The sequence below is a fragment of the Chiloscyllium plagiosum genome, unplaced genomic scaffold (genome assembly GCF_037043375.1).
Source record: "Chiloscyllium plagiosum isolate Xiang-an unplaced genomic scaffold, Cpla_swu_hap1 HiC_scaffold_19, whole genome shotgun sequence".
NCBI lineage: Eukaryota > Metazoa > Chordata > Chondrichthyes > Orectolobiformes > Hemiscylliidae > Chiloscyllium > Chiloscyllium plagiosum.
In genome coordinates this window covers 21,916,686-21,942,664 of record NW_028270157.1, presented here as the reverse complement: position 1 = coordinate 21,942,664, position 25,979 = coordinate 21,916,686, and the positions used below count along the sequence as shown (strand labels likewise).

At 40.8% G+C, this 25,979-nt stretch overlaps 1 protein-coding gene across 2 annotated transcripts in view; it reads left to right on the top strand.

The window, feature by feature from the left end:
• Positions 1-25,979, top strand: part of LOC122559762 (receptor-type tyrosine-protein phosphatase R-like) — a 213,992-nt gene that overhangs the window by 146,618 nt on the left and 41,395 nt on the right. For both annotated transcript variants that reach the window (XM_043709749.2, XM_043709751.2), the window contains 3 exons: positions 4,135-4,217; positions 7,198-7,335; positions 20,307-20,417. In XM_043709749.2, the coding sequence (XP_043565684.2) occupies positions 4,135-4,217; positions 7,198-7,335; positions 20,307-20,417 (332 nt within the window). The remainder of the gene's footprint in view (positions 1-4,134; positions 4,218-7,197; positions 7,336-20,306; positions 20,418-25,979) is intronic.

Genomic DNA, 25,979 nt, shown 5'->3' with positions numbered 1-25,979 from the left:
TCCACTGTAAAGGAACTAGGAGGCTTCCTGTTCTCTCATTGGTAAGACACTGGCCATTAGAGATTGAGAAAAGTCGAGTTGCCAAAAAGAAATTGTTATAGTGTAGTGATTGCCAGCTTAAGGTCAAGGTTAATGAGTGTTAAATGAGGTGTGTTTTCCATCTTGTTTGGCACATCAAAGAACACAGTGAAGATTACATTTTACTTTTGTCAATGCTCTTGCACATCCGCTGTAATGATATTTCATGTCATGACACAAATGCACTTTATCCTCAAGATTTTGGCATGGGGTCATTAGCTGCACATAATCCAACTGCTTTTTGATTAATACATTTCCCACGGTAAAAGAGGAAACCAAGTGACTGATAAGTGTACAACAAAAGAGCTCCACTATCAGAAGTCATAAAATTTGTGCCACTTTTATTTTCACATTTAAAGAAACTGCTGCATTATTCTTCCAAGTTGAGGTTAAGATTGAGTTACTGTAATTACTTCAAAGGGAATTAGAGACTTTTGTTCTCAGGAAGCTAGTTTTATAATTTCGTTTGAGAATGGTGGGCAAAAATACACAATTTGTTCTTTGCCGGTGTTATTGAAAAATGATTCTATACATTGGTGCTGATTTAGAATAAGAAATCATTACATAAATATTGTATTGGAATGCTTTGATTGGAATGTAGTTTTCGTTGGGATGTACTAAATCCATCTATTGGCTATTTTGAAAGTAGCTATGGCTAGTTCTAAATCTGCTAAATCTGTCTTATACAGTGGAAATTAGATTATCCGAATGTGATGGGCGGGCACTATTTCATTTGGATAATCAATTATTCGGAAATTCGATTAAATGCCTTTCCTCTGAGGCTCAGAGTTTTAAAGTCCCTATTCAGGAGACTGCAGCAGCACACAGCGCGCGAGACCCCGCCCCCAACACTGCCACCCTCTCGTCTTCCCCGGTCCACCTCTGCCCCCCAACCCTGTCCAAACCCGCCCCCGCCCCTCAAATCCGACCCCCCAATCCTGTCCAACTCCGCTTCCTGCCCTCCAGCACAAAGCATGCGAGCCCCTGCCCCAAGACAGCTCTCGCCCCCGCCCCCCCCCCACCCCCACCGTCACCCGTCCACATCCGGACTGCACACCAACAAGACTGCTGCTGCTGCTGCTGCCGCTGCCTTTGTGGGATAAGTCTCCAAATAGCGCACGCGCGCGCGCACACACACAGCCACACACACAACTTTTTACTGCAAAGTTTTGACAGGTTCCATGTTTGCCCTGTCTTGTCTCCAACAAGACAATGTTGGAGAGATAATTCCTGGGAAGGCGAGGGGTTAGGTTACACCCCTCCATAGAAATCTAGGGAAAGTGTGGAGAGAGAGAGGGGGCAGGAGGTCAGTCATTTGGAGACTGTACCAGTTTAATCACTGTAAACAAAAGGCGTGATCACTGCTGGAAACACGTCTTTGATGTAATGTTTCTATCGGGACCTCGAGATCTCCTTCAGATAATCCGATTTTCGGATAATTGGTATTCGGATAATCAAGTTTCCGCTGTACAATCACACATTGTTTTGGTAATATGATAAAATGAGTTTCGGGTAGTTCAAATGACATCCAATCACCAAGAATATACAGCACAGATGTAGGCCAATCAACTGTACAAGCCTTTTGCAATATTTATGCAATACTCAAAATTCCTGCCAGCTTTCCGCAACCAAATGTATCATTTTGATTATCAATTCATTGACAGTCATAGAGTCACAGAGATGTGTAGCATGGAAACAGACCCTTCGGTCCAACCCGTCCATGCCGACCAGATATCAAAAACCATATTTTGTCTCACCTGCCATATTCCTCCAAACCCTTCCTATTCATATATCCATCCAGATGCCTTTTAAATGTTGCAATTGTACCAGCCTCCACCACTTCCTCTGGCAGCCCATTCCACACACGCAGCAACTTCTTCGTCAAAAAATTGCGCCTTAACTTTCTTTTATATATTTCCCCTCTCACCCTAAACCTATGGCTTCTAGTTCTGGACTCACCCACCCCAGAGAAAAGACCTTGTCTATTATCCTATCCATGCCCCTCATGATTTTATAAACCTCTATAAGGTCACCCCTTAGCCTCCAACGCTCAAGGGAAAACAGCCCCAGCCAATTCAACCTCTCCCTATGGCTCAAATCCTCCAACCCGAGCAACATCTTGTAAATCTTTTTGGAACCCTTTCAAGTTTCACAGTATCCTTCCAATAGGAAGGAGTCCAGAATTGCACACAATATTCCGAAAGTGGCCTAACCAATGTCCTGTACAGTCGCAACATGACCTCCCAACTCGTGTATTCAATACTCTGACCAATTTCTCTCATGTTTCCTTGTCTAACTCCAACTTAAAAGGGATCCAAATGATTCACTTCAGCCAATCTCTGTAGTGGTGAATTCTTCATACGTGACTGGATTACTTAATGACCTCAGAGTAAAGGCACATCTACATAGAGTCATAGAGATGTACAGCATGGAAACAGTCCCTTCACCGCAGTGATCATAACATGATTGAGTTTTGCATCTAGTTTGAAAGGGAGAAACATGGTTCTAGTTCTTATTTAACTAAGAGTAAATAAGTGGGCACGAAAGCTGAACCAGCTAAAGTGAAGTGAGATACTAGGCTAGGAAATAGATCAGAGTCGAAAAGCACAGCGAGTCAGGCAGCATCCGAGGAGCAGGAGTGTTGACATTTCAAGAATCAGCTCTTCATTAGGAAATGTTAACTCTCCTGCTCCTCGGATGCTGCCTGACCGACTGTGCTTTTCCAGTGCCACACTTCTTGTCTCTGATCTCCAGTATCTGCAGTCCTCACTCTCTCCTAGGAAATAGATCAAGAGAGAAGTAGTGACAGGCATTTAAAGGAATATTTCAAAGTAGTCACAAAAGCATATTTCTACAATCAAGAAAAATTCCAAATGTAGGAGCAATCATTGCTGGTAACCTAATGAAATTAAGTAAAACATAAAACTTTGCATTTGGTATGAACTTGCTAACCTATTGACATAACTGTTAATCAGTCTAGGAGTTGGGAAGACATGCTGAGGTTGGATAGGACATTGGCGAGGCCTCTTCTGGAACATGTGTCCATTTCTGGTTGCCCAGTTATAGGGAGGATATTATTAAGCTGAAGAGTGTTCAGAAGAGATTCACCAGAATGTTGCTGGGTATGGAAGGTTTAATTTATAAAGAAAGGCTGGATAGGCTGGAACGTTATTCCCTGGAGCATAAGAGATTAGGAGGTGACTTTATAAAAATTTATGAAATAATAAGGGGTATAGATAGAGCTAATGGTAGTTTTCTTTTGCCTTGGATGAAGGACTTCAAGACTAGGGGCATATTTTTTTGGTGAGATGAGAGAGATTTAAAAAAGACATGAGAGGCAATTTTATTACACGGAGGGTGGTTCATGTGTGGAATGAACTTTCAGAAGAAATGGTGAATGTGGGTACAATTTCAACATTTAAACACATTTGGATAAGTGCATGAATAGGAAAGGTTTGGAGAGATATGGGCCAGGAGCAGGCAGGTAGGACTACTTTAGTTTGGGATTATGATCAAGATGGACTGGTTGAATCGAAGGGTCTTTTTCCAAGCTGTATGATTCTATTTGTGCATTTGTGCCCTGAGATATCTTTGTTCCTTGACCTACCTAAACTTGTCGAAGAGAAAATCACAGCTCGTTGGGCAGCATCCGAGGAGCAGGAGAGTCAACGTTTTGGGCATAAGCCCTTCATCCCTCTTAACTCTGATCTCTAGCTTCTGCAGTCCTCACTTTCTCCTATCTAAACTTGTACCTTCCATTTAATAAGTGATCTCCTACTCTTCCTACCAAAGTGTATTGCCACATGTTTATCCATGTTGCACTATATACCCAATCTAGATGATGATTAATGATCTCTTGTCAGCAGTTACACTTCTCCTCAGATTTGACTATCCCAGGGCTGTAACTAAGCTATATTTTTGATTTCAAGTCTGAATTATTAATGAAAAGTGTGAACATCGCTCTAAAATGCAGCAGATTGCTTTAAATTATAGAGAACACAAGGGGCACAAAAACTTGTCCCCATTTTGAACTAATTTCTTTTCTCTCTCTCTTAGACCCACATAGCAGAGTATGCCTCATACCAAAGAGTGAAGATGAACCTGTTAGCAATACCTACATTAATGCCAACTACATTAGGGTAAGTAAGTGCATTGGTTACATTCATAATCTGCATAGTTTGTATTAATGTTTCGATCCAGTCATGCAACAACATTCACCACAGATTTAAATGCAGTGCTTGTGTTTGTTATCTCAGTATGTGTTTGATGATTTCTCATTGGATTATACCTGTTGTCTATGCATTTTAACGTGTAACCACAATCTTTTAAATGGTAACAAATTTAATTTACTAAATTGAGAAATAGGGAATGAGAAAGTAAAAAAATGTAAACATTTTAAATATAGTTGTAAAGAAGAAACAGGAAATTTAAAAGAACTGATCTTGTTGTCAACAATTACAAATGTATGAACGTAAGAAAAAGGAGGAGATGTAGCCCTTCATGCATGGGTCACCATTCAACACGATCATAGCTGCTCTGCTTGTGTTTTGAATTCCACATTCCCACTTCCCCTGATAATCCTTGATTCCTTCGTCTAACAAGAATCTATCTGCCTCTGTCTTAAAAATATGCAATGACACTGCCTTCACCACCTTCTGAGGCAGTGAGTTCCAAGGTCATACAGTCATTTAAGAAGAAAATCTTCTCGTCTCTTTCCTGAAAGGGGTGGACAAAGTTAAAAATCACACAACACCAGGTTATTGTCCAACAGGTTTAATTGGAAGCACTAGCTTTCAGAGCGCTGCTCCTTCATCAGGTGGTTGTGAAGGAACAGCGCTTGGAAGTCAGTGCTTCCAATTAAACCTGTTGTTGTATAACCTGGTGATGTGTGATTTTTCACTTTGTCCACCCCTTTCAGGAAAGAGACATTCCAGTCCAACACCGGCATCTCCAAATCATTCCTGAAAGGGCACCCTCCAATTTTGAAACAGATAAATATGCCATACTACTCTGAGACTCAGTCTTCTCCTTTCCAAGCTGGATGTAGAATTCAATTTGATTGTGATTTCTGTGACCTAGTGATGATTTAATTGTAAGGATCTTAATTAATTTAGTCACATTACACCATACCAAGTTAAATCTAACCAAAAGTTAAATCTAACTAGCTCTCTGGTTGTTTCCAAATCATAGTGCTGCTCCAAACAAACTTTATTGAAAGCATTCTATGAACTCTTCATCCAAGCTATAACTGCAATCTGATTTTTCCCGCTGATTTGTAAATTAAAGTCACCATGTCTCCTTTTATAATTTGTCCCACATTGTGGTTACTTAAGTGTTTGTAGAACACTCCCATTAGTCACTTCTTTCCCTTGCTATTTCTCATATCCACCCAACCCGATTCTACATTCTGATCTCCCAAACCAATTTTAACTGTTTCACAAATGCCATCCTTGATTAACAGTACTACACCTCCACCTCCATAATTTTCTTGAATGTCATATACCTCTCAATATTCAGGGCCCAATCCTTGTCATCCTCAAGCCACGTCTCCATAAGGGCTCTCCGATCATATATATTTATTTCAATGTGTGCTGTTAACTTGTTTATGAATGCTACACATATCCTGATACAAAACATTTGGTTATGTCTTTTTGTTATTTTTGCATCTAACCTTGATTGTTGGCATGTTCCTTTTTTTTCCCCTCATCAATCCCTTCCTACCATTCTATGGCCTTCATTTCCTGTTTAATTATTTTTCATTCTTATCTTGTACCTACTCTTTGAAATGCCACATTTTTCCACACTTGATACTGACTGCCTGTCACAAGGTCCTTACCCACTGCTCTCAGTAACATTGACTGTCTATTTCAGTGGCCTCACCTTATCCACTCTTCTCAGTGAAGCTGATGGCTTGTCACATCTTGGAGAAAGTGAGGACTGCAGATGCTGGAGATTAGAGTCGAGAGTGTGGTGCTGAAAAGGCACAGCAGATCAGGCAGCATCCAAGGAGTAGGAAACCTGATGAAGGGCTCTTGCCCGAAACATTGATTCTCCTGCTCCTCGAATGCTGCCTGACCTGCTGTGCTTTTCCAATACCACACTCTCGGCATGTCACATCTTGTCCATTCCTCCTGTCAAAAAAGGTGATTTTTTTTTAGGAGATTCTAAATCTCCTTATATATTTTTCTTTTTTTCCTTACCCCCACACTACCATCTAATTGCGCTCATGCTTATATTTTCCCCAGCACCCATGTCGGGTACGTGCAGGTGTAGGAAAGATAATGATTAATTGAATTAACAATCAATCAATTGATAGTTTTTTTTAATATTTGCCGTTTGTATAATAGACAAATTGTTAACAGATTTAGCTCAACCTAACAAATTCAGTCTGTTGACAAATAATAGGATTGGAGCTTAAATCCATAAACAAAGATTACCCAGTGTTTATAATTTTGTAGCAAGACTTTGCATTTACACCATCTTATGAGAGTTTAACAGCTTTCCTGTCAAAGCTATTGCTGATGATCAAGATCACACCAGTGTAAATTTGACCTTTTTTTTGTTAATTGCCATTTTGTTTCAACTTTGTTTTGCAAAAATGCAACATTATTGTCAAATATCTTGGGAATAAATGTGTCCTGTGGTGGAGATTTTGGTTTGAAATCAAAGGAGAACTCTCGACAAATTGAAGATGCCCTCTTTAGTAGAGATTTTTGTGTTGATTAGGAGATTGAAAATGTGTAGAAATGTACTAATTTATGTTAGTATGTAATAGAGTTAGATTTCTAAAATAATTTAGTAAAGATTGAATGATGTTTTATTTTATACATGTAATTGTCAACGCCAACTCTCTGGCATGTATGATGTAAGGTGATTCTACAAGCAATTGTTGCTAAGGTTAATGTGTGATTGCTTTGGGAAGTGCATGAACATTGCTGTGACTTATAGTTGTTATTGCTTTCATCGGAGTGTTATGATGAAAAAATATTTCTGACTGACTTGCTTTAAAAATGCTTCCTACCACTGCTCAATGTGCAAAACGGATTCACTCACCAGTGAATTATGCACTGCATTTTCTTTTGTATAACTAAGTTACACTGGCCTTTCCATGTCATTCAGGGTTATGGCGGTCAGCAGAGGGCATACATTGCTACTCAAGGCCCTATGATCAATACAGTGAATGACTTCTGGCGGATGGTTTGGCAAGAGGACTGTCCTGTGATTGTTATGATTACCAAGCTGAAAGAGAAAAATGAGGTAAGACCCAAACAGAGTTATACACTTGCAAGCAGCATTTTGCAATTAAAATGGCATTGTAAGCAAAGGGAGCTCACTGAGAACTGCAGTAACTGTACAAGACAATTTTTAAAATATTTGTAATCAGTGCTGCAGTGAGACAGTACTGTAATTCAGAGGATCAAGATGCAAAATTAATTTTGGTAGAGATACAAAACAGCTAAGGTAAAAAGTCAATAATATTAAACAAAGAACAGCAGATATTGGAAATCTGAAGCAAAAGCAGAAATTGTTGGAGAAACTCAGCAAATCTGGCAGCATCTGTCGAGAGGAAGCAGAGTGAATTGAGTCCAATGAGCTGATAACATCTCAAAAAAAGTGGTATTTGTGTTGATGACCTGCTGGAGGATTGGGGTTGTGGAGAGATAGGTGGCAATGGAACCAAGACAGGGAGAGAGGAAAAATGTTGGGCAGATAAAAGGATTGTTACAATAAGCCAGGGAAGAAGAAAAGCTAGATAGGTGATAACAGGGGGAAACGAATGGATGAAAATGGGTTGGCTGTGCTGAAAGCAGTCCATGTCATGACAGGGTTTGTGGTGTTGGAGTGGGTAGAAGACTTGGAAAGAGAACTTCAGGCTCTAAAATTATGAACTTCAATACTGAATCCTGAAGGCTGCTCGGTCTGTAAGTGAAATATGGGATGCTGTTCCTCCAGCTTGCACTAAGTAAGAAGTCACTTGTGAGAGTATTTATAGATCCACTAACAATACCTTGGCATTGTAGGACAGAATATGTAGGAAGAAATAGCGGAGGCCTGTAAGAAAGATACTACAATAAACATTGGTGTTTTAAAAATTTCATATAGATTGAACGATTCAGATTGGCAAAAATAGTTAAGGTCACAGCAATATTTTGGGTCAATTTCTTATGGTTGATTGTCCTTATGCCAGCCAGGGATCTAGCGATTTTATACTTGGCAAAATGCAAAGAGTGCAAAGAATCACCTAATTAATGAAGGAATCTCTCAACAAAAGGGATCATGACAGAAAAAAAATCACATTCTCTTGCAGAGTGAGAAGTATGTGTCTAAAACTAAGGTCTCAAACTCGAATGAAGACATTTGCATGTGTATGAGGACAAATCTGATTAAATTGAACTAATAAAGTAGGTTATACAGTAGGATAGTAGTTGAGCAATGCCAGCAATTTACAAAAGTATTTCATAAATTTGATCAATGTATATTCAATTGAGAAAAGCAGATCCTATGAGCAGAATCTGTGGCAAACCAAAGAGGGAAAGGATAATATCTTATTGAAAATAAGTAGTGTACAATACTGCAAAGATGATTGCAAGTTCAGATAATTGGAAACCAGCAAAGAATGGCTGAAAACATGTAAAGGAGGGAGAAACTGGAGTATGAAAGAAAACTAACTAATAAATAAAAATAAATAAACAGACAGTAAGGGTTTCCATGAGTATTTAAAAGTGAAAGTGTAACTGAAGTGAGTGTTGGTCCCTGGCAGAATGAAATTGAGGAATTAATAATGGAAAGAAGGGAATTGTGGAAGCATTGAGTGAGTGTTTTTTGTCTTTCTTCACTGTAGAAGACGTGATTACTTGAAGATTGCTTGATTACTTGAAAATCAATTATTAAAACAGTTAGAGGTATCTAAAACAAGCATTAGGGAAAATGTGTTGGGAAAACTATCAGAATTAAAAGCTGACAATTTCCCTGGACCAAGTGGGTCTGCATGCTATGGCTTTAACAGAAATGGCTGCAGAGGGTGTTTGGGTTGTCATCTACCAAAATTCACTAGATATTGGAAAATGTCCCAGCAGATTGGAAAATCACAAATGTCACACCTCTAATCAATATTGAAAAGAACCAGAATGGAGGAAACTATGAGTCAGTTATCTTAATACCTGCCATCGGGTAAGTGCTAGAATTCCTTATTAATGAGGTAATAATAGGGCAGTCAGACCATCCTAATACAATCAGGTAGAGTCAACGTGGTTTTGTGACTAATTAAAATTATTTGTGCCAGGTGGACAGGGGGAAGTAACAAGCACAGTGAGTAATGAGGAGAAAGGAGGAAAGTGAGAAACAGAGATATAGATTTCACAGAGTAGGGTTTTAAAGCTGAAGATGCAGACATATGGATGGAGTGGATAAAATTCCTGATGAAGGGCTTTTGCCTGAAACATCGATTTTCCTGCTTCTTGGATGCTGCCTGACCTGCTGTGCTTTTCCAGTACCACACTCTCGACTCTAATCTCCAGCATCTGCAGTCTTCACTTTTGCCGGATTAAAATTAGGGATAATCAACAAGACAGAATTGGAGGTGTGCAGATATCTCAGGGTTGAGGGATTGGATAATATTACAGAGTCTTGGAGAGGTTTGAAAATAGGGATGAGAATTTTGGCAACATGATATTGTTTAATGTCACAGGAAAGCCACACACACACAGACCAAGTCCTGAACTATGAAAGCAACCACCCCAATACACACAAACGAAGTTGCATCAAGACACTGTTCAAAAGGGCCACAACACACTGCAGCACACCAGAACTGCAAAAAGAGGAAGAGGAACACCTATACAAGGTATTCGCAAAAAACGGATATCCTCGCAATTTCATCAACAGATGCCTAAGGGAGAGACAACAGAACGAGGACATGCCGCAACCCAAAGGACTAGCCACACTACCATACGTCAAGAACATCTCTGAAATGACAGCCAGACTACTGCGACCACTAGGACTTATAACAGCACACAAACCAACAGCCACTCTCAGACAACAACTCATCAAAACTAAGGACCCGATACCCAGCATGAGCAAAACTAACGTAGTGTACAAAATCCCATGCAAGGACTGCACAAAACACTATATAGGACAAACAGGAAGACAGCTAATGATCCGCATCCACGAACATCAACTAGCCACGAAACGACACGACCAGCTATCCCTAGTAGCCACACGCAGACGACAAGCAACATGAATTTGACTGGGACAACACTACCATTATAGGGCAAGCGAAACAAAGAACAGCCAGGGAATTCCTAGAAGCTTGGCACTCATCCATAAACTCCATCAACAAACACATAGACCTGGACCCAATATACCGGCCACTACAGCGGACAGCTGAAACTGACAACCGGAAGCGGCAAGGACAGGCCACTATAAATGCCGGAGGAAGCACCACAGAAGCGCTTCACAGGAGGCTCCCAAGCACTGAGGATGTCACCTAGACAGGGGACGAAACGTTTGCAACAAAAACTTCCAGCTCGGCGAACAGAACCACAGCAACGAGCACCCGAGCTACAAATCTTCTCACAAACTTTGATTGTTTAATATATAAATATGATCAAATGAGCCAGATTTCAGTCTGGAATCTGACTTAACCAATAAAAATAAAACTTGAAAACATAACATATTTTAAATAGTCATGGTATATGTTCTCAATATAAAGAAAAATTCTAAAGGAACAACTCATCTTCTATGCTTGAATACAGAAGTTAGGTAAGCCATCAAACTTAAGGAAAAATTATATAACTGCAAAGATGAGTGGCAGGTCAAATGATTGATCAATATTTAAAGAATGGTAGAGAATGATGAAAAGGTTAATCAGAAGGAATAAGTTACAGTAAATAAAGAAGCTAGCCAGGAATGTAAACACAGAGACCAAGAATTTCTACAAATACTTAGAAAGGAATAAAACAAGTAAAGTGGATATTGGCCCTCCAGAGATTGAGAACACAGAGTTGCTAGTAAATAAAAAGGAAATAGCAGACAAAATTAGTAAACATTTTGTATTAACTATAGTGGATATAAGAAACATAATAGGTATCAATGGATGGAATGGAATGAGGAACTTGGCAAAATTGCAATGGCGAGGGAAAAAATGTGAAACTAACTGATGGAGCTACGAGCTGACAAGTCTCCAGGTCCAGATGGGCTTCTTCCAGAAGTCTTAAAACAGGGTTTTATAAGGTACTGGATCTGTTATTGTTAATTTATTAAAATTCCCTAGGTACAGGAAAGGTTCCATCTGATTGGGAATTATCAAGTATAACTTCTATTCAAGGAAGTAGGGAAGCAGAACATAGGAAACTACAGGCCAGACATCTTTGACATCTTTTATGGGTTAGAGTTGATCATTAAAAAGATTTTGGCTGCATGTTTGGAAAACCAGAAGGTAATTAGGAGAGTCAGCATGGTTTTAGAACATAGAACATAGAACGTTACAGTGCACTACAGGCCCTTCGATGTTGCACTGACCTGTGAAATTAATCTGATGCCCATCTAACCTACACAGTTCCATTATTATCCAAATGTATGTCCAATGCCCTTTTAAATGCCCTTAATGTCGGTGAGTCTACTACTGTTGCAGGCACACCATTCCACGCCCCTACTACTCTCTGAGTAAAGAAACTACCCCTGATATCTGTCCTAAATCCATCACCCCTCAATTTAAAGCTATGTCTCCTTGTGTTAGCTTTCACCATCCAAGGTAAAAGGGTCTCACTGTCCACCCTATCTAACTCTCTAATTATCTTATATGTCTTGATTAAGTCACCTCTCAACCTTCTCTCCAACGAAAACTGCCTCAGTTCCCTCAGCCTTTCCTCATAAGACATTCATTCCATACCAGGCAACATCCTAGTAAATCTCCTCAGAACCCTTTTCAAAGCTTCCACATCCTTCCATAATGAGGTGACCAGAACTGCACACAATACTCCAGGTACGGCCTTAACAGTGTCTTGTACAGCTGAAGTATGATCTTGTGGCTCTGAAACTCAATCCTCCTATCAATAAATGCCTTCTTACCAACCCTATCAACCTGGGTGGCACCTTTCAGGGATTTATGCACCTGGACACCGAGATCTCTCTGTACATCTACAGTGCCAAGAATTTTACCATTAGCCCAGTACTCTGCATTCCTGTTACTTCTTCCGAAGTGAACTACCTAACATTTTTCCACATTAAACTCCATTTGCCACTTCTCAGCCCAACTCTGCATATTATCCATGTCCCTCTGTAACCCACAACATCCTTCAGCAGCATCCACAACTCTGCCTACCTTTGTGTCATCTGCAAATTGACTAACCCATCCTTCTACACCCACAGCCAAATAATTTATAAAAATGACAAATAGCAGTGGCCCCAACACAGATCCTTGTGGCACAACACTGGTAACTGTGCTCCAGAATGAACATTTCCCATCAACCACCACCCTCTTTCTTCTTTCTGCTAGCCAATCTCTGATCCAAACCACTAAATCACCTTCAATCCCGAAATTGTGTATTTTGTGTAATCGCCTTCCGTGTGGAACCTTATCAAATGCCTTACTGAAGTCCTTATACACCATATCAACCACTTTATCTTCATCCACCTGTTTTGTCTCCTTCTCGAAGAACTCAATAAGGTTAGTGAGACATGGCCTACTCTTCACAAAACCATGTTGACCACCCCTAATCAAATTATTCTTTTCCCAATGATTATAACTCCTATCTCTTACAACATTTTTCACATCTTACCCACAACCGAAGTAAGGTTCACTGGTCTATAATACCAGGGTTGTCCTGACTCCCCGCCTTAAACAAGGGAACAACATTTGCTATCCTCCAGTCTTCTGGCACTACTCCTGTTGACAATGATGACATGAATATCAAAGCCAAATGCTCTACAATCTCCTCCCTGGCTTCCCAGAGAATCCGAGGATAAATCCCATCCGGCCAAGGGATCTTATGTATTTTCAGATCTCCCAAAATTGCTAAAACCACCTGTTTGTCAACTTCAATCCCATTTAATCTTGTAGCCTGTATGTCTGTATTTTCACTAACATTGCCCTTTTCCAATGTGAATACTGTTGAAAAATATTCATTAAGTGCTTCCCCATGCCCTCAGATTCTACACACAACTTCCCACTCCTATCTTTGATTGACCCTCATCTTACTCTTGTCATTCTTGTATTCCTGATATCCTGTTGAAAGCTTTAGGGTTTTCTTTGATCATATCCGCCAACAACTTCTCATATCCCCTCCTGGCTCTTCTTAGCCCTCTCTTTAGATCTTTTCTGGCTAACTTATAACTCTGAACCCCCCTAACTGAGCCTTCATGCCTCATCCTCACATCAGCCTTCTTCTTCCTCTTGACAAGAGCTTCAACTTCTTTAGTAAACCATGGCTCCCTCTCTTGACAACTACCTCCCTGCCTGATAGATTATATACTAATTAAGAACCCGCAGTAGTTGTTCCTTGAATAAGCTCCACACTTCAAGAGTGTCCATCCCCTGTAGTTTCCTTCCCCATCCTATGCATCCTAAATCTTGCCTAATCACATCATAATTGCCTTTTCCCCAGTAAAACTCTTTCCCTGCAGCATAAACCTATCCCTGCCCATTGCTATTGTAAACATAACCGAATTATTGTAAATAATTTACCTTTTGTCAAAGGTAAATCATGCTTTACCAATTTTTTGGAGTTCTTTGAAAGATTGACACATATTGTTGATAAAGGGGTACCTGTGGATTAGATTAGATTCCCTACAGTGTGGAAACAGGCCCTTCAGCCCAACAAGTCCACACTGACCGTCCGAAGAGCAACCCACCCAGACCCATTCCCCTACACCTAACACTATGGACAATTTAGCATGGCCAATTCACCTAACCTGCACCTCTTTAGACTGTGCAAGGAAACCGGAGTGCCCAGAGGAAACCGGGCAAATGTATAAACTACACACAGACAGTTGCCTGAGGTGGGAATTGAACCCTCATCCCTGGTGCTATGAGGCAGCAGTGCTAACCATTGAGCCACCGTGCCGTACCAGATGTACCTGGATTTACATAAGGCATTTGAAAAGTTGCCATGTCAAAGGTTTTTTGGTGGAAAATCAGAGCTCATTGTACAGGGGCTAACACTTTAGCTTGGATGGCTGGCAAAAAACAGAAACTATATATAAATGGATGGGTGTGTGATTGAAAGATTGTGTCAAGTAGAGTCCTGTGGGGATCTGTGCTGGGCCCTTAACTTTCTAAAATTTATATCAATTACTAGTTGAGAGGAGCTAAGTCACGATAACTAAATTCACAGGAGACAACCAAGATAGACAGGAACGTTGCTTTGTAGAATGCTGTCTGCTGAGAAAAAAAATCATAAGGAAATTGCAGATGGATGTAGATAGATTGAGAGAGTGGGCAAAAGTTCTGGCAGATGGATAATGTAGAAAAATGTGCAGTTATTCACTTTGACAAGAAGAACAAAACAAAAAGAGTATTACTGAAGTGAAGAATGACAGCAGAATTCCGAATAGGAGAGGTTTCTGGTGTTTGAATCACAAAGTTAGGATACAAGTATAGCACATAATTGGCTAATGGGATGCAACCCTTTATTAAGAAGAGAATTAAACATAAAAATAAAGATGATACATTTTAATTATACAGATCATTGGTGACAAAAAAATGTGATGCCGGAAAAGCACAGCCAGTCAGGCAGCATCGAAGGAGCAAAAGAGTCGACGTTTCAAGGGTAAGCCCTTTGTCAAGATTCCTGATGAAGGACTTACGCCTGAAACGTCAACTCTCCTGCTCCTCGAATGCTGCCTGACCGCTGTGCTTTTCCAGCACCACACTCTTTGACTCTGATCTCTAGCATTTGCGGTCCTCACTTTCTCCCAGATCATTGGTGAGAGCACATCCCAAATACTGTGTGCAGGTTTGGTCTCCTTATTTAAAGACAGATGTAAAAGCATTGAAGGTGGTTCAGAGATGGTTTATTAGATCTATACCTGGAATGAGTATCTTGTCTTATGAGGATAGGTTGTACAAGCTGGGCTTTTTTCCATTGGAATCTCGAAGAGTGAGAGGGTGAGTTGATTGAAGTATACAAGATCCTGAAAGTTATTGACAAGGTTGATGTGTGTCACTCCAGAGTTAGGAAACACTGGTTTGAAATTATGGATCACCCTTTCAGGACAGAGATGAGGCATGTCTCTTTCCATAAGAGTTGAGATACTTTGGAATGCTCTACTTCAGAAGGCAATGGTGATAAGCCAATTGAATGTGGTTAAGGCAGAGGTCGATAGATTCCTGTTAGACAGGGGAATCACAGATTATTGGAGTAGGTGAACCGATTGAATGTTGGAGCACACTCAAGGGTCTGACTTGTCTTTTTCGGTTCCTATTTTGTATGTGGCTGAGAATTTCAAAATCAAGGAAAAACTTGATAAAAAGCCAAAGTGGATCAGTGAATGCAAGGGTGATAGGTGAACATACTGTGAGTAAGGACATGAGCAACAAATTTTTGGATTGTATCATGGACAAGTCCAGGGGTAACAAATGCATGAAATAAGGTTTTAGCAGAAGAGTGAACTAAGGTAGGAACAGAGCTGATTGATATTACAGCGTTGGAACTAGGTTGTCTTATTATAGCATGGATATATTGACAGAAGGTCATGTGTAGATCCAAAGAAATTAAGATTGTGAGCAGTCTGGTGCAGCCTCAGAGATTTGCCGGTTAATTGGACACTACATGAAAATGACTGTTGGCAGTCTGGGAAAAATACCATTTTCTTTGAAGAATTGCTGGCTTCCAGTACCACAGAACCTGGAAGTCAACAACTCAATTCATTGTACGTAATATCAAGAGGCAGCAGGAGGTGCTGGATACTGCAAAGACTATGGGCTCTAACAACATTCTGATAATATACTGATGACTTGTGCTCCAGAAATTCTGCACCCTAGTCAAACTGTTGCAGTACAGTCTCAACACTGACATCCACTCAACAATGGGGACAATTGTCCAAGTATGGAGAAAGTGAGGACTGCAGATGCTGGAGATCAGAGCTGAAAATGTGTTGCTGGAAAAGCGCAGCAGGTCAGGCAGAATCAAAGGAACAGGAGAATCGACGTTTCGGGCATAAGCCCTTCTTCAGGAATCCTGAAGAAGGGCTTATGCCTGAAACGTCGATTCTCCTGTTCCTTGGATGCTGCCTGACCTGCTGCGCTTTTCCAGCAACACATTTTCAGCTCTGATCTCCAGCATCTGCAGTCCTCACTTTCTCCTTGCCTAGTAATAGAGTCAAGATTAGAGTGGTGCTAGAAAAGCACAGCAGGTCAGGCAGCATCTGAGGAGCAGGAAAATCAACATTTCGGGCAAAAGCCCTTAACTTATTCATTGATGAACTATTTGGATTCTGTCAGGGGGCACATAGCTCTTGATCTCAATACAGCCTTGATTCAAACATGGGCAAAAGATCCAAATTCCAGAGGTGTGGTGGGAGTCATTGCCCTTGACATCAAGACTGCATTCGACTCAGTATGATATCAAGGAACCATTGCAAATCTGGAGTCAATGGTATCAAAGGCCTGACACAAACCTAACACAAAAAAAAATTTGGTTGTTGGAGGTCAGTCCTCTCAGATCCAAGATATCTCTTCAGTAGATCCTAAGGGTAGTGTCGAGGCTCAACCATCTTCAATGGTTGAAAGCCTTATCAATGACTTTCCCCCCATCATAAGGTCAGAAGTGGGGATGTTTGCTGATGATTTTACAACATTCATTACCATTCATAAGTCCTCACATACTAAAGCAGTCCATGTCCTATATACGGAAAGACTTAGAAAATATCCGGGTTTGGACTGACAAGTGACAAGTAACATTTGCATCACAGAAATGATAGACAGTGATCATTTTTCCAATAAGCGAGAATCTAACTATCATCACTTGACATTCAATGGCATTACCATCAGTGAACCCCACTATCAGATCCCAGTGGTTGCCATTGGTAATCTGGTAACTTCAATCTGCGCAAGAGTCGAATCCATGCTGTCGGCATCGCTCTGCATTACAAGCCAGCTGTCCAGCCAATTGAACTAACCGACTCCCATGAAAGTCCCACCTATCCCCTTGCCTGATTCATGATGAAACTCAGATTAAATTCACTAAGAGTCATCTTCCTCTAAAGAGAGAGCAGCACTATGGTCTTCTGCGACTATGGTAATTTTACCTTTATTGGGTCCCATTGACCAGACATCAAACTGGACTAATCGTATAAATATAGTGCTGTAAGAGCAGGTCAGAGGCTAGAAAACCTGCAGAAAATGACTCCCCAAAGTCTATGCATCATCTACTATGCACAAATCAAGGGGGTGATGGAATATTCCCCACTTGCCTGAATGAATTCAGCTTTGACAACACTTCAAAAAGTGACACCATCCAGGACAAAGTATCCAGCTCAATTGTCACCACATCCACAAACATTCACTCTCTCTGCCACCAACACTCTGCAGCAGCAGTGTGTACCATCTGCAAGCTGCACTATTTACCAATGCTACTTAGACTGCACCTTCCAAATCCACAACCACTTCCATCTACAAGGACAAAGGCAGCAGATATGTGGGAGTACCTAAAGGTTTACCTCCACGCCACTCACCATCCTGACTTGGAAATATATATGTTGTCACTGGGTCAAACTCCTGGAACGCCCTCCCAAATGGCATTGTGGGTCCATCTGTTCAAATGGACAGCAGTGGTTCAATAGGCAGCTCACCACCATTTAAACAAGGGCAACTAGGGATGAGCAATAAATGTTGGCCAGTCAACAACTCCCACATTGCATGAATAAGAAGAAAGCCTTGATTATGCGCTCAAGACTAAGTAGTTGTATATGAATCCATAAAAATGTGAGGTAGAGGCTAGAGTGTTATCCCCGAACCACACTGATTTAAGGTATTCCTAACAGTAAACACTTTGAACAATGCACTTTAACTTGAACAATTTGCAAAAGTTATAAATAACTTTTGAAGGCATAGCAATGTTGCATGAGACAATCAGTAGGATATGTTTGTCTGAATAGGTTTACCACATTGTCCACCCACTTTTGAGTGTTGATAGTGTATTTGGTACAGAGTCAAGAAAAACACCCTTGATATAGCTTTGACAACCAAATAGCTCCTTTATCTCTATGACTCAGAAGGGGTTGATTTGTTTAATGATCTTCAGCAGACAATAATAGATTTACTCTGGCAATATTAACAATAAAGTCAAATCACAATGAGAGGGAGGAGCATGAACTGTTCACTTTGATTCTCGACCTGATAAAACAAATATATCACACAATGAATAAATGCTGTTCCTTGAATGAAATTTAAGAAGGTACTGATCACTACTCTGCACTGTAAAGGCAAGAGACATGGGAAAGAGAGGATTTCCATGATTATTAAGGTAACAGTCATCTAATGGGCGAATCCAAGGACAGGTGTAATTGTCTTTCATGCCTATATATCTGTTTTACTCTAGAGTACTTAAATGCTGCATAACCTTAATACATTTGTTTTTATTATGGTATGTGCAAATACTTCAGGATTGTATTTAACTTGTAGTTTGTAGGTGAAGGCTGTATCAACATATAGTTCAGATGTTGATTCATTGAGTCAGAGATATGTTCAGCCTGCAGTGGCTCAGTATCTTTTTGATACGATGTGATAAAATGATTTATTCTTCACAGCATTCTGTTGAAGTGGTTTTAATATAAGACTGTGTGAGGTCAGAATAATTTTCTTCCCCTCTGCCCTATGATACTGCTACATTTGGAACAATCTCTGCAGCAAACCCTCTCACTGAGTGTTAGACTAAACTGTGTAGTTCTCTTAATTGTTACTGCAGTTTAATTTTAATGTTTCTGTGCTCTAATCAATATTCTTGCTTTAGGTACAATTGTTCACCCTTCTAGCAGTCTGCTGTGCGTAACCTTTCTGTGGCTCTGCTATGTTCTGTCATGAAATTATTTCAGATTTCCTTTTCTGTTCTTTTGCTACTGACACTTAGGAGTTTTTTTTCTCATTTTTAAGTCTATTTTAAGTGATTTATATATACATCTAAAATAAAATGTGGGAGGCTTGCTGGTGAAAGAATGCCAGGCTAGGTATCATTTGGTCTGTCATTTAAACCAAAAAGTTTCTGTATCTTAACAGTGTCTCAAAAACAAGAAGACCAATAGTCATATATATTACAGATGAGGGAAATAGTATATCCCATATAAACAGGATTGCACTGATTTCCAGCACTTACGATATTGAGCATCTTATTTAATACAAATAAATCCCTGTCAAACAATGGTAATTGTGATGTGTCTCTTTAATAATCTGATAATTTGATCAAAGCTTACAGCTTATTGTGAAGTGGATTAATTGCAACAGGACAAAAATTTAAATGCACTTGCTGAATAGTGTAAAATGTAATCTGGACAAAACTAAGAAGTGCACCACTTTATGTCAACAATTTAAACAGTGCTGATTTTAAGTTTGTTTAAAATAAATAAGGGAGGTTTTCTCAAAGGCTAAGTAAGTAAAGGTCCCAACCTATGATTCTTTTTTACTGGAATTAGCACTTGGAAACTGGTAATGCAGTGTCAGTTCTGGTAAAGCAATTTTAGGTTTAGTGATTGTCTTTGATCCTTCACACTTGCTCAATACTTTCTTCTGTCATCGCTTTTCAATTGAACTTAAACATGTAAATTGCCTAACACAGCCATCGAATGGTTTCCCCTTGAAAGCAGGATGTTACCTTTAAAACTGTACTGAAGCCAAGGATATACTATGAGCTTCAACAGCAGACATTGAGGAAGCTGACTAGGTGCAGCCCTCAAATTCTGATGGCTCAGATAGAACAAAATACAAATTCAGATGGTCATTCTAAATTTGTCATGACAGTCACAATGAAAATCAGAAACCTGAACATCTATCCTCTTTATTGCCAGCAAATAAATTATACCAATTACATACTTGATTCTAAGATGTGTGGATTATTAAGGAAGTGAAATCACCTCTGTGATTCCGTTTGCTTTACTGAAATAAGATTGTGGCCTATCAACAGAATGCAACATCAAAATAAATTGAATTGACATAACTCTTTAAAATCATTTTACCCTGTCCTAAGCAAGTATCATGTCTAAACCATTGTACATTTAAAATGTCTACTATTTTGTCACAGAAATGCGTTTTATATTGGCCAGAGAAACGGGGAATATATGGGAAGGTTGAAGTTCTTGTAAACAGCGTTACTGAATGTGAGCATTACGTCATCAGGGACCTTACCCTTAAGGTAAAAATGGATGGATATGGCAGTTAAGTTAAACTTTTGTTGATGTTCTGTTGAAAGGCAGAGTTTACATTTTTCAAAGTTCATGTATTAATTAAAAAAAGGTCTGAGAAAGCTGCATCATTTTAATTTTGCATTATTCTGTCAGTACTATCATGTGTTATTTTAGCGAGACACTATTTTAGTGTGCATATTTGCATCTCATGTATTTAGAAGAACAAATGACATAGAAAGATCATTAATCTTATCAAAACATTTCCTCCTGATCCTCCAACTCACAGCCAAGCATCTTGTTGCACATTGCTCGCAACAGCTGTAATTTTCTCCAACATTGTGTCATGTTAATGTCAATAGATTAATGATAAATTGCTTGCCAAGGAGTGATTAATTCCGTAGGTTAGTTTATTTAAAACAGTAAACTTTATCATAAGTTACTACAGCAGACCAACTGATATCAGTGTTTGTAACTTTATAAGCACAAAGCAATTTGCTGCCTACAGGGCCACAACATTGCATATGCATTAATTTTAAAGGCAAGGAGTACATACAACACCCAACTCCTTTCCACAGGAAAGTTTGAATATTGACAATAACAAGTGAGTGTATTGTCTCTTAATATATTGTTCATTCCTGGATTTGTTGACATGCTTTTATTTCATGGACTGCAGTTGCTATCCCAGACTGTGCTTATCATGGTGTATTACAACCAAACTTTGTTCTGTATTAGTCACTGACCGATGACGTTCTTCAAGCTGATTCTAATGATTCACATCTTCTTGGCATTTACTGTTTGGTTCCTTAAGAGCTTCAGCACATTTGGAAACTTCTGATTTTACATTCTGAGTTATTTTAATTCTATCAAAGCTTTCATCTTTTGTTGGTCCAGTATGTTTTCCTGTTTACTAACTGTCAACCTCTTTGACTGGTATTTTTCTTCTTGTCTTTTTTTTTGAAGCCTGGATCTCTTCCACTTTTTGCTTCAGTGTTTGTTTGGTTTCCTGTATGTCCTGCTTGGAACACCAAAGCATCATTGCTGGCATTTATTTCTGAAAGGATTATAATATGAGTACTTGCACTCCTTATGCACACTCTGCATTGCCACCCTTTTCCTTTGCAGGTCTGGCATTTTATCCAGAACTATTTGAATTCAAACCAAAGTTTCAGTAGCTGCTCCTATAGAGCTTGACTCATTTTAGCCATGTGTAGCTCCAGATCTTCTTGTAAATTGGCAGTCATTTAATTGGATTGATGCTTCAGAGCTTATAAGTCATCCTGCCTCATTGCTTTCTCTTTCAGCTCTTTATTCATCTTTAACTGCTGAGCAGATGAATCCCTCAAAGATTTCACCATCTCAAAGATGGTATTCTCAATTTTAGATTTATCTTGAGCTAGTAGTTCAGCCTTCTCTACTTGAACTTGCATTTTTCTCTCCACAGCAGACTGCTGAGATTTTAGCTCCACTAATTCAGACAAAAGTGAAGCATTCCATTCTCCTTTCATATCCTGTCCTGCAAGTGTTTCTTGATTAGCTCGCTGCAGTTTCTGTTGCATCACTGAAGCTTGACTGATTCCATAGATTGTGATTAGTGTAAGGTCGGTGTGTATACCTGAAATTGCTTATCGAGCGGTCTAGATTAGAGTGGTGCTGGAAAAGCGTAGTAGGTCAGGCAGCATCTGAGGAGCAGGAAAATCGACGCTTTGGGTAAAAGCCCTTCATCAGGACTTATCCAGTGGTGACTAGAATGTAAAACATCTGCAACATTGAGTGGATTGATCTCTCTTGCACTCCAGCATTACTAATCATGCAAGAGCATTTGGTGAACCATTGTAAGTTGGAATTTTAGCATTCATAGATTTCATATGTTTCCCTACTCTATGAATGTGTGTTTCATTTAAAATTCACAATTAGTATCTTACTACTTGTCCCTGTGTCAAACTTAAGCACTAAGAAAAAGACACCAGTTTTTTGAGAACACATTTTTTGAAATTTTGCACACATTTCAGAAAGTGTGTAGTAGCACTGAAGTTTCCGTAATATTGACAGTGTGAACCATATGTTCACTGCTCTTTGTCTCATTGTGCACATCATCAGATTCTGGGGTTGTCAGTCAGTTACTGTACATTCTTCAGGTGGAATACCAGATGATCTTTATTGCAGTCAGAAGATGTTCCTTGTGCATCGTCTGTTTGGGTCAGGTTTGTGGCTGCATCAGCCATTCTGCTAGTACACTACCTTTACCATTCCTTGCAAAATTATTTGAAAGCTGGGCATTTTGTTGCTGCTCACAGAAGGCCACATCTTCCACATGTCCTGGTACGTCTGGATGTTCTATTAATTGTATTAACCATTAAATTTGTACTTAGCAGCATCAAAATGTGAGAATTGCTTCAGATTTGTGCACAACCTTCAGAACCTCTTTAACACTAGAAGTCTTTGCTATGTCTGACAAAACTTCTGGAAAGCTTCCATGTGGTGGTTGTGATCACCATCTCAATAAGTCTGCTTGCTGACTTTTCTGAAATATCACGTTATGAGACCTTTCCCTACCTCTGGTCAAACTCAGTATATGGATTCTGTAAGCATCTGCCCAAATAACACAAATTTCACTGAGGCCTTCTTGACATTGAGATCAATAAGTCTCATTTTCCAACCAAGATTTGAACAGCAAAATGAGATTCTCACTACTGAGTGGCAAGAAGCTAATTGATGATGAGTATCACTCAAAGACCATAAGTGGAGTCTTCGTTTGGAGCTCCCAATCTAATGAACGATATACTGGCATTGGAGACAATTCAGACTGATCACAGGTATGGAGGGACAGTCTTATGAGGAGAACTTGAGTAGGTTGGGCCTGTACTCATTAGAATTTAAGAAAATGAGAGGCAAACTTATTGAAACACACAAAATTATTAGGGGACTTGACAGGGTGGAGACAGAGAGGTTGTTTCCTCCCCCATGGAACAGCCTAGAAGCAGAAGAAATAATCTAAGAGTAAGGGGTCGCACATTTATGACAGAGTTGAGAAGGAATTTGGTTGGCAGAGAGGAAACAAAGAGTAAGAATTAATGCGTCTTTTTCAAATTGGCAGGCAGTAACTAATGGGGTTCCACAGGGATCAGTGCTAGGACCCCAGATGTGATCTCACTGAATGATGAGGCAGACTAAATGGGCCGAATAGCCTATTTCTGCTTCTATATCCTATAGTTTTATTATCACCCTCATTATCACTTAATGGTGCTCACTGATATTTTCCCATTCTATCACGCACTAGATAGAAACCAATACTGACAATTCCCAACATGGTTTCCTGACAATTCTCCACTTGCTCCACCGGACCTCCATCTTGGACACCAGGCACCAACCTCTCAATGCACACTCCATGAGCAGCAACTGTACATACCATTAATCTACTGATCATGGCATCCAAAACTTACCAGCCTCACTGTACCATCATGGCACATCTCCAATCCATTTTCAATACAATTCTGGACTTCAGTGCTGCAGATTGGAGCGCCTTGGCTCCTCTCTTTGCAAGACTTCTGCAAGGACACTTTGCATGCTGCTACTGACAGCCATTTTGTGGTTCAGATCAAAATTCATATCAGAAATCTTCACTTGCTGCTTCAGTGCTCACTCACTTGATCCTACTTCGATGATTTGCAGTATCTCTGCTTTGTTTTGTCTTGGCCTTTTGCACCTTGCCCCTCAGCCAGGGCTAACAAGCTCACAGTATATCTGTCTTGCCTTGCCTTTAACACAGACACAAAGCTAGGCAGTTTGTCATGGTTGAAAAATGTGGTGCTGGAAAAACACAATAGGCCAGGCAGCATCCGAGGAGCAGGAGAATGGACGTTTCGGGCATAAGCTCTTCTTCAGGAATGAGGCTGGTGTGCCAAGCGGGCTGAGATAAAAGGTAAGGGGGAGGGAATTTGGGGGAGGGATGCTGGGAATACGATAGGTGGAAGGAGGTGAGGGTGAGGGTGATAGGCCAGAGGGTGATTGGTCCTCCTGGGAGCAGATGCAGCGGAGGCGATGGAATTGGGAATATGGGATGGCGTTTTTACAGGGGGCAGGGTGGGAGGAGATGTAATCTAGGTACCTGTGGGAGTCGGTCGGTTGGTTTGGACCAATTCCACTACCGAACAACTCAAATGGCCTCCTTCTTCAAAGACCGCAATTTCCCCTCCGACGTGGTCGACGATGCTCTCCACCGCAACTCCTCCACTTCCCGCACCTCTGCCCTTGAACCCCGCCTCTCCAATCACCACCAGGACAGAACCCCACTGGCCCTCACCTTCCACCCCACCAACCTCCGGATACATCGTATCATCCTCCGTCATTTCCACCACCTCCAGACAGACCCCACCACCAGGGATATATTTCCCTCTCCACCCATATCAGCATTCAGGAGAGACCACTCCCTCCGCGACTCCCTCGTCAGGTCCACACCCCCCACCAACCCAACCTCCACTCCCGGCACCTTTCCCTGCAACCGCAAGAAGTGCAAAACTTGCGCCCACACCTCCCCCCTAACCTCCCTCCAAGGCCCCAACGGATCCTTCTATATCCATCGCAAATTCACCTGCACCTCCACACACATCATTTACTGTATCCGCTGCACCCGATGTGGTCTCCTCTACATTGGGGAGACAGGCCGCCCACTTGCGGAATGTTTCAGGGAACACCTCTGGGACACCCGCACCAACCAACCCAACCGCCCCGTGGCTGAACACTTTAACTCCCCCTCCCACTCCGCCAATGACAAGCAGGTCCTTGGCCTCCTCCATCGCCAGACCCTGGCCACACGACACCTGGAGGAAGAGCACCTCATCTTCCACCTAGGAACCCTCCAACCACATGGGATGAATGTAGATTTCTCCAGCTTCCTCATTTCCCCTCCCCCCACCTTATCTCAGTCCCAACCCTCGGATTCAGCACCGCCCCCTTGACCTGCAATCTTCTTCCCGATCTCTCCGCCCCCACCCCCTCTCCGGCCTATCACCCTCACCCTCACCTCCTTCCACCTATCGTATTCCCAGTGCCCCTCCCCCAAATTCTCTCCCCCCTACCTTTAATCTCAGCCCGCTTGGCACACCAGCCTCATTCCTGAAGAAGGGCTTATGCCCGAAACGTCAATTCTCCTGCTCCTCGGATGCTGCCTGGCCTGCTGTGTTTTTCCAGCACCACATTTTTCAACTCTGGTACTCCAACATCTGCAGTCCTCACTTTCTCCTAGTTTTCATGGTTGCCATCAGTGATCAGTGAAAAGGTTAGACATGTTGCTGTATGGCACTATGCTTCATCAATGTCACAACTGCAGTCAATTTCTCATTATCTGCCATTTCCAAGGCTTTACTGTGTGCACAACAGCCTTTAAAATGTATTGTCAGCGCCAGGAATCCTGGATGTCCCAACAATGGTGTTTCTGCCAGCAGCGAGGGGGAGAATTGGACCACCATCAGATAAGCTGGGTGCCAAAAGAGTGTGGTACTCTCCATGAAATTTGACAAAAATGACATGTAGCCAATTCCTGGTAAGGTTAAGCCCCATGTTTTTGACTTGCT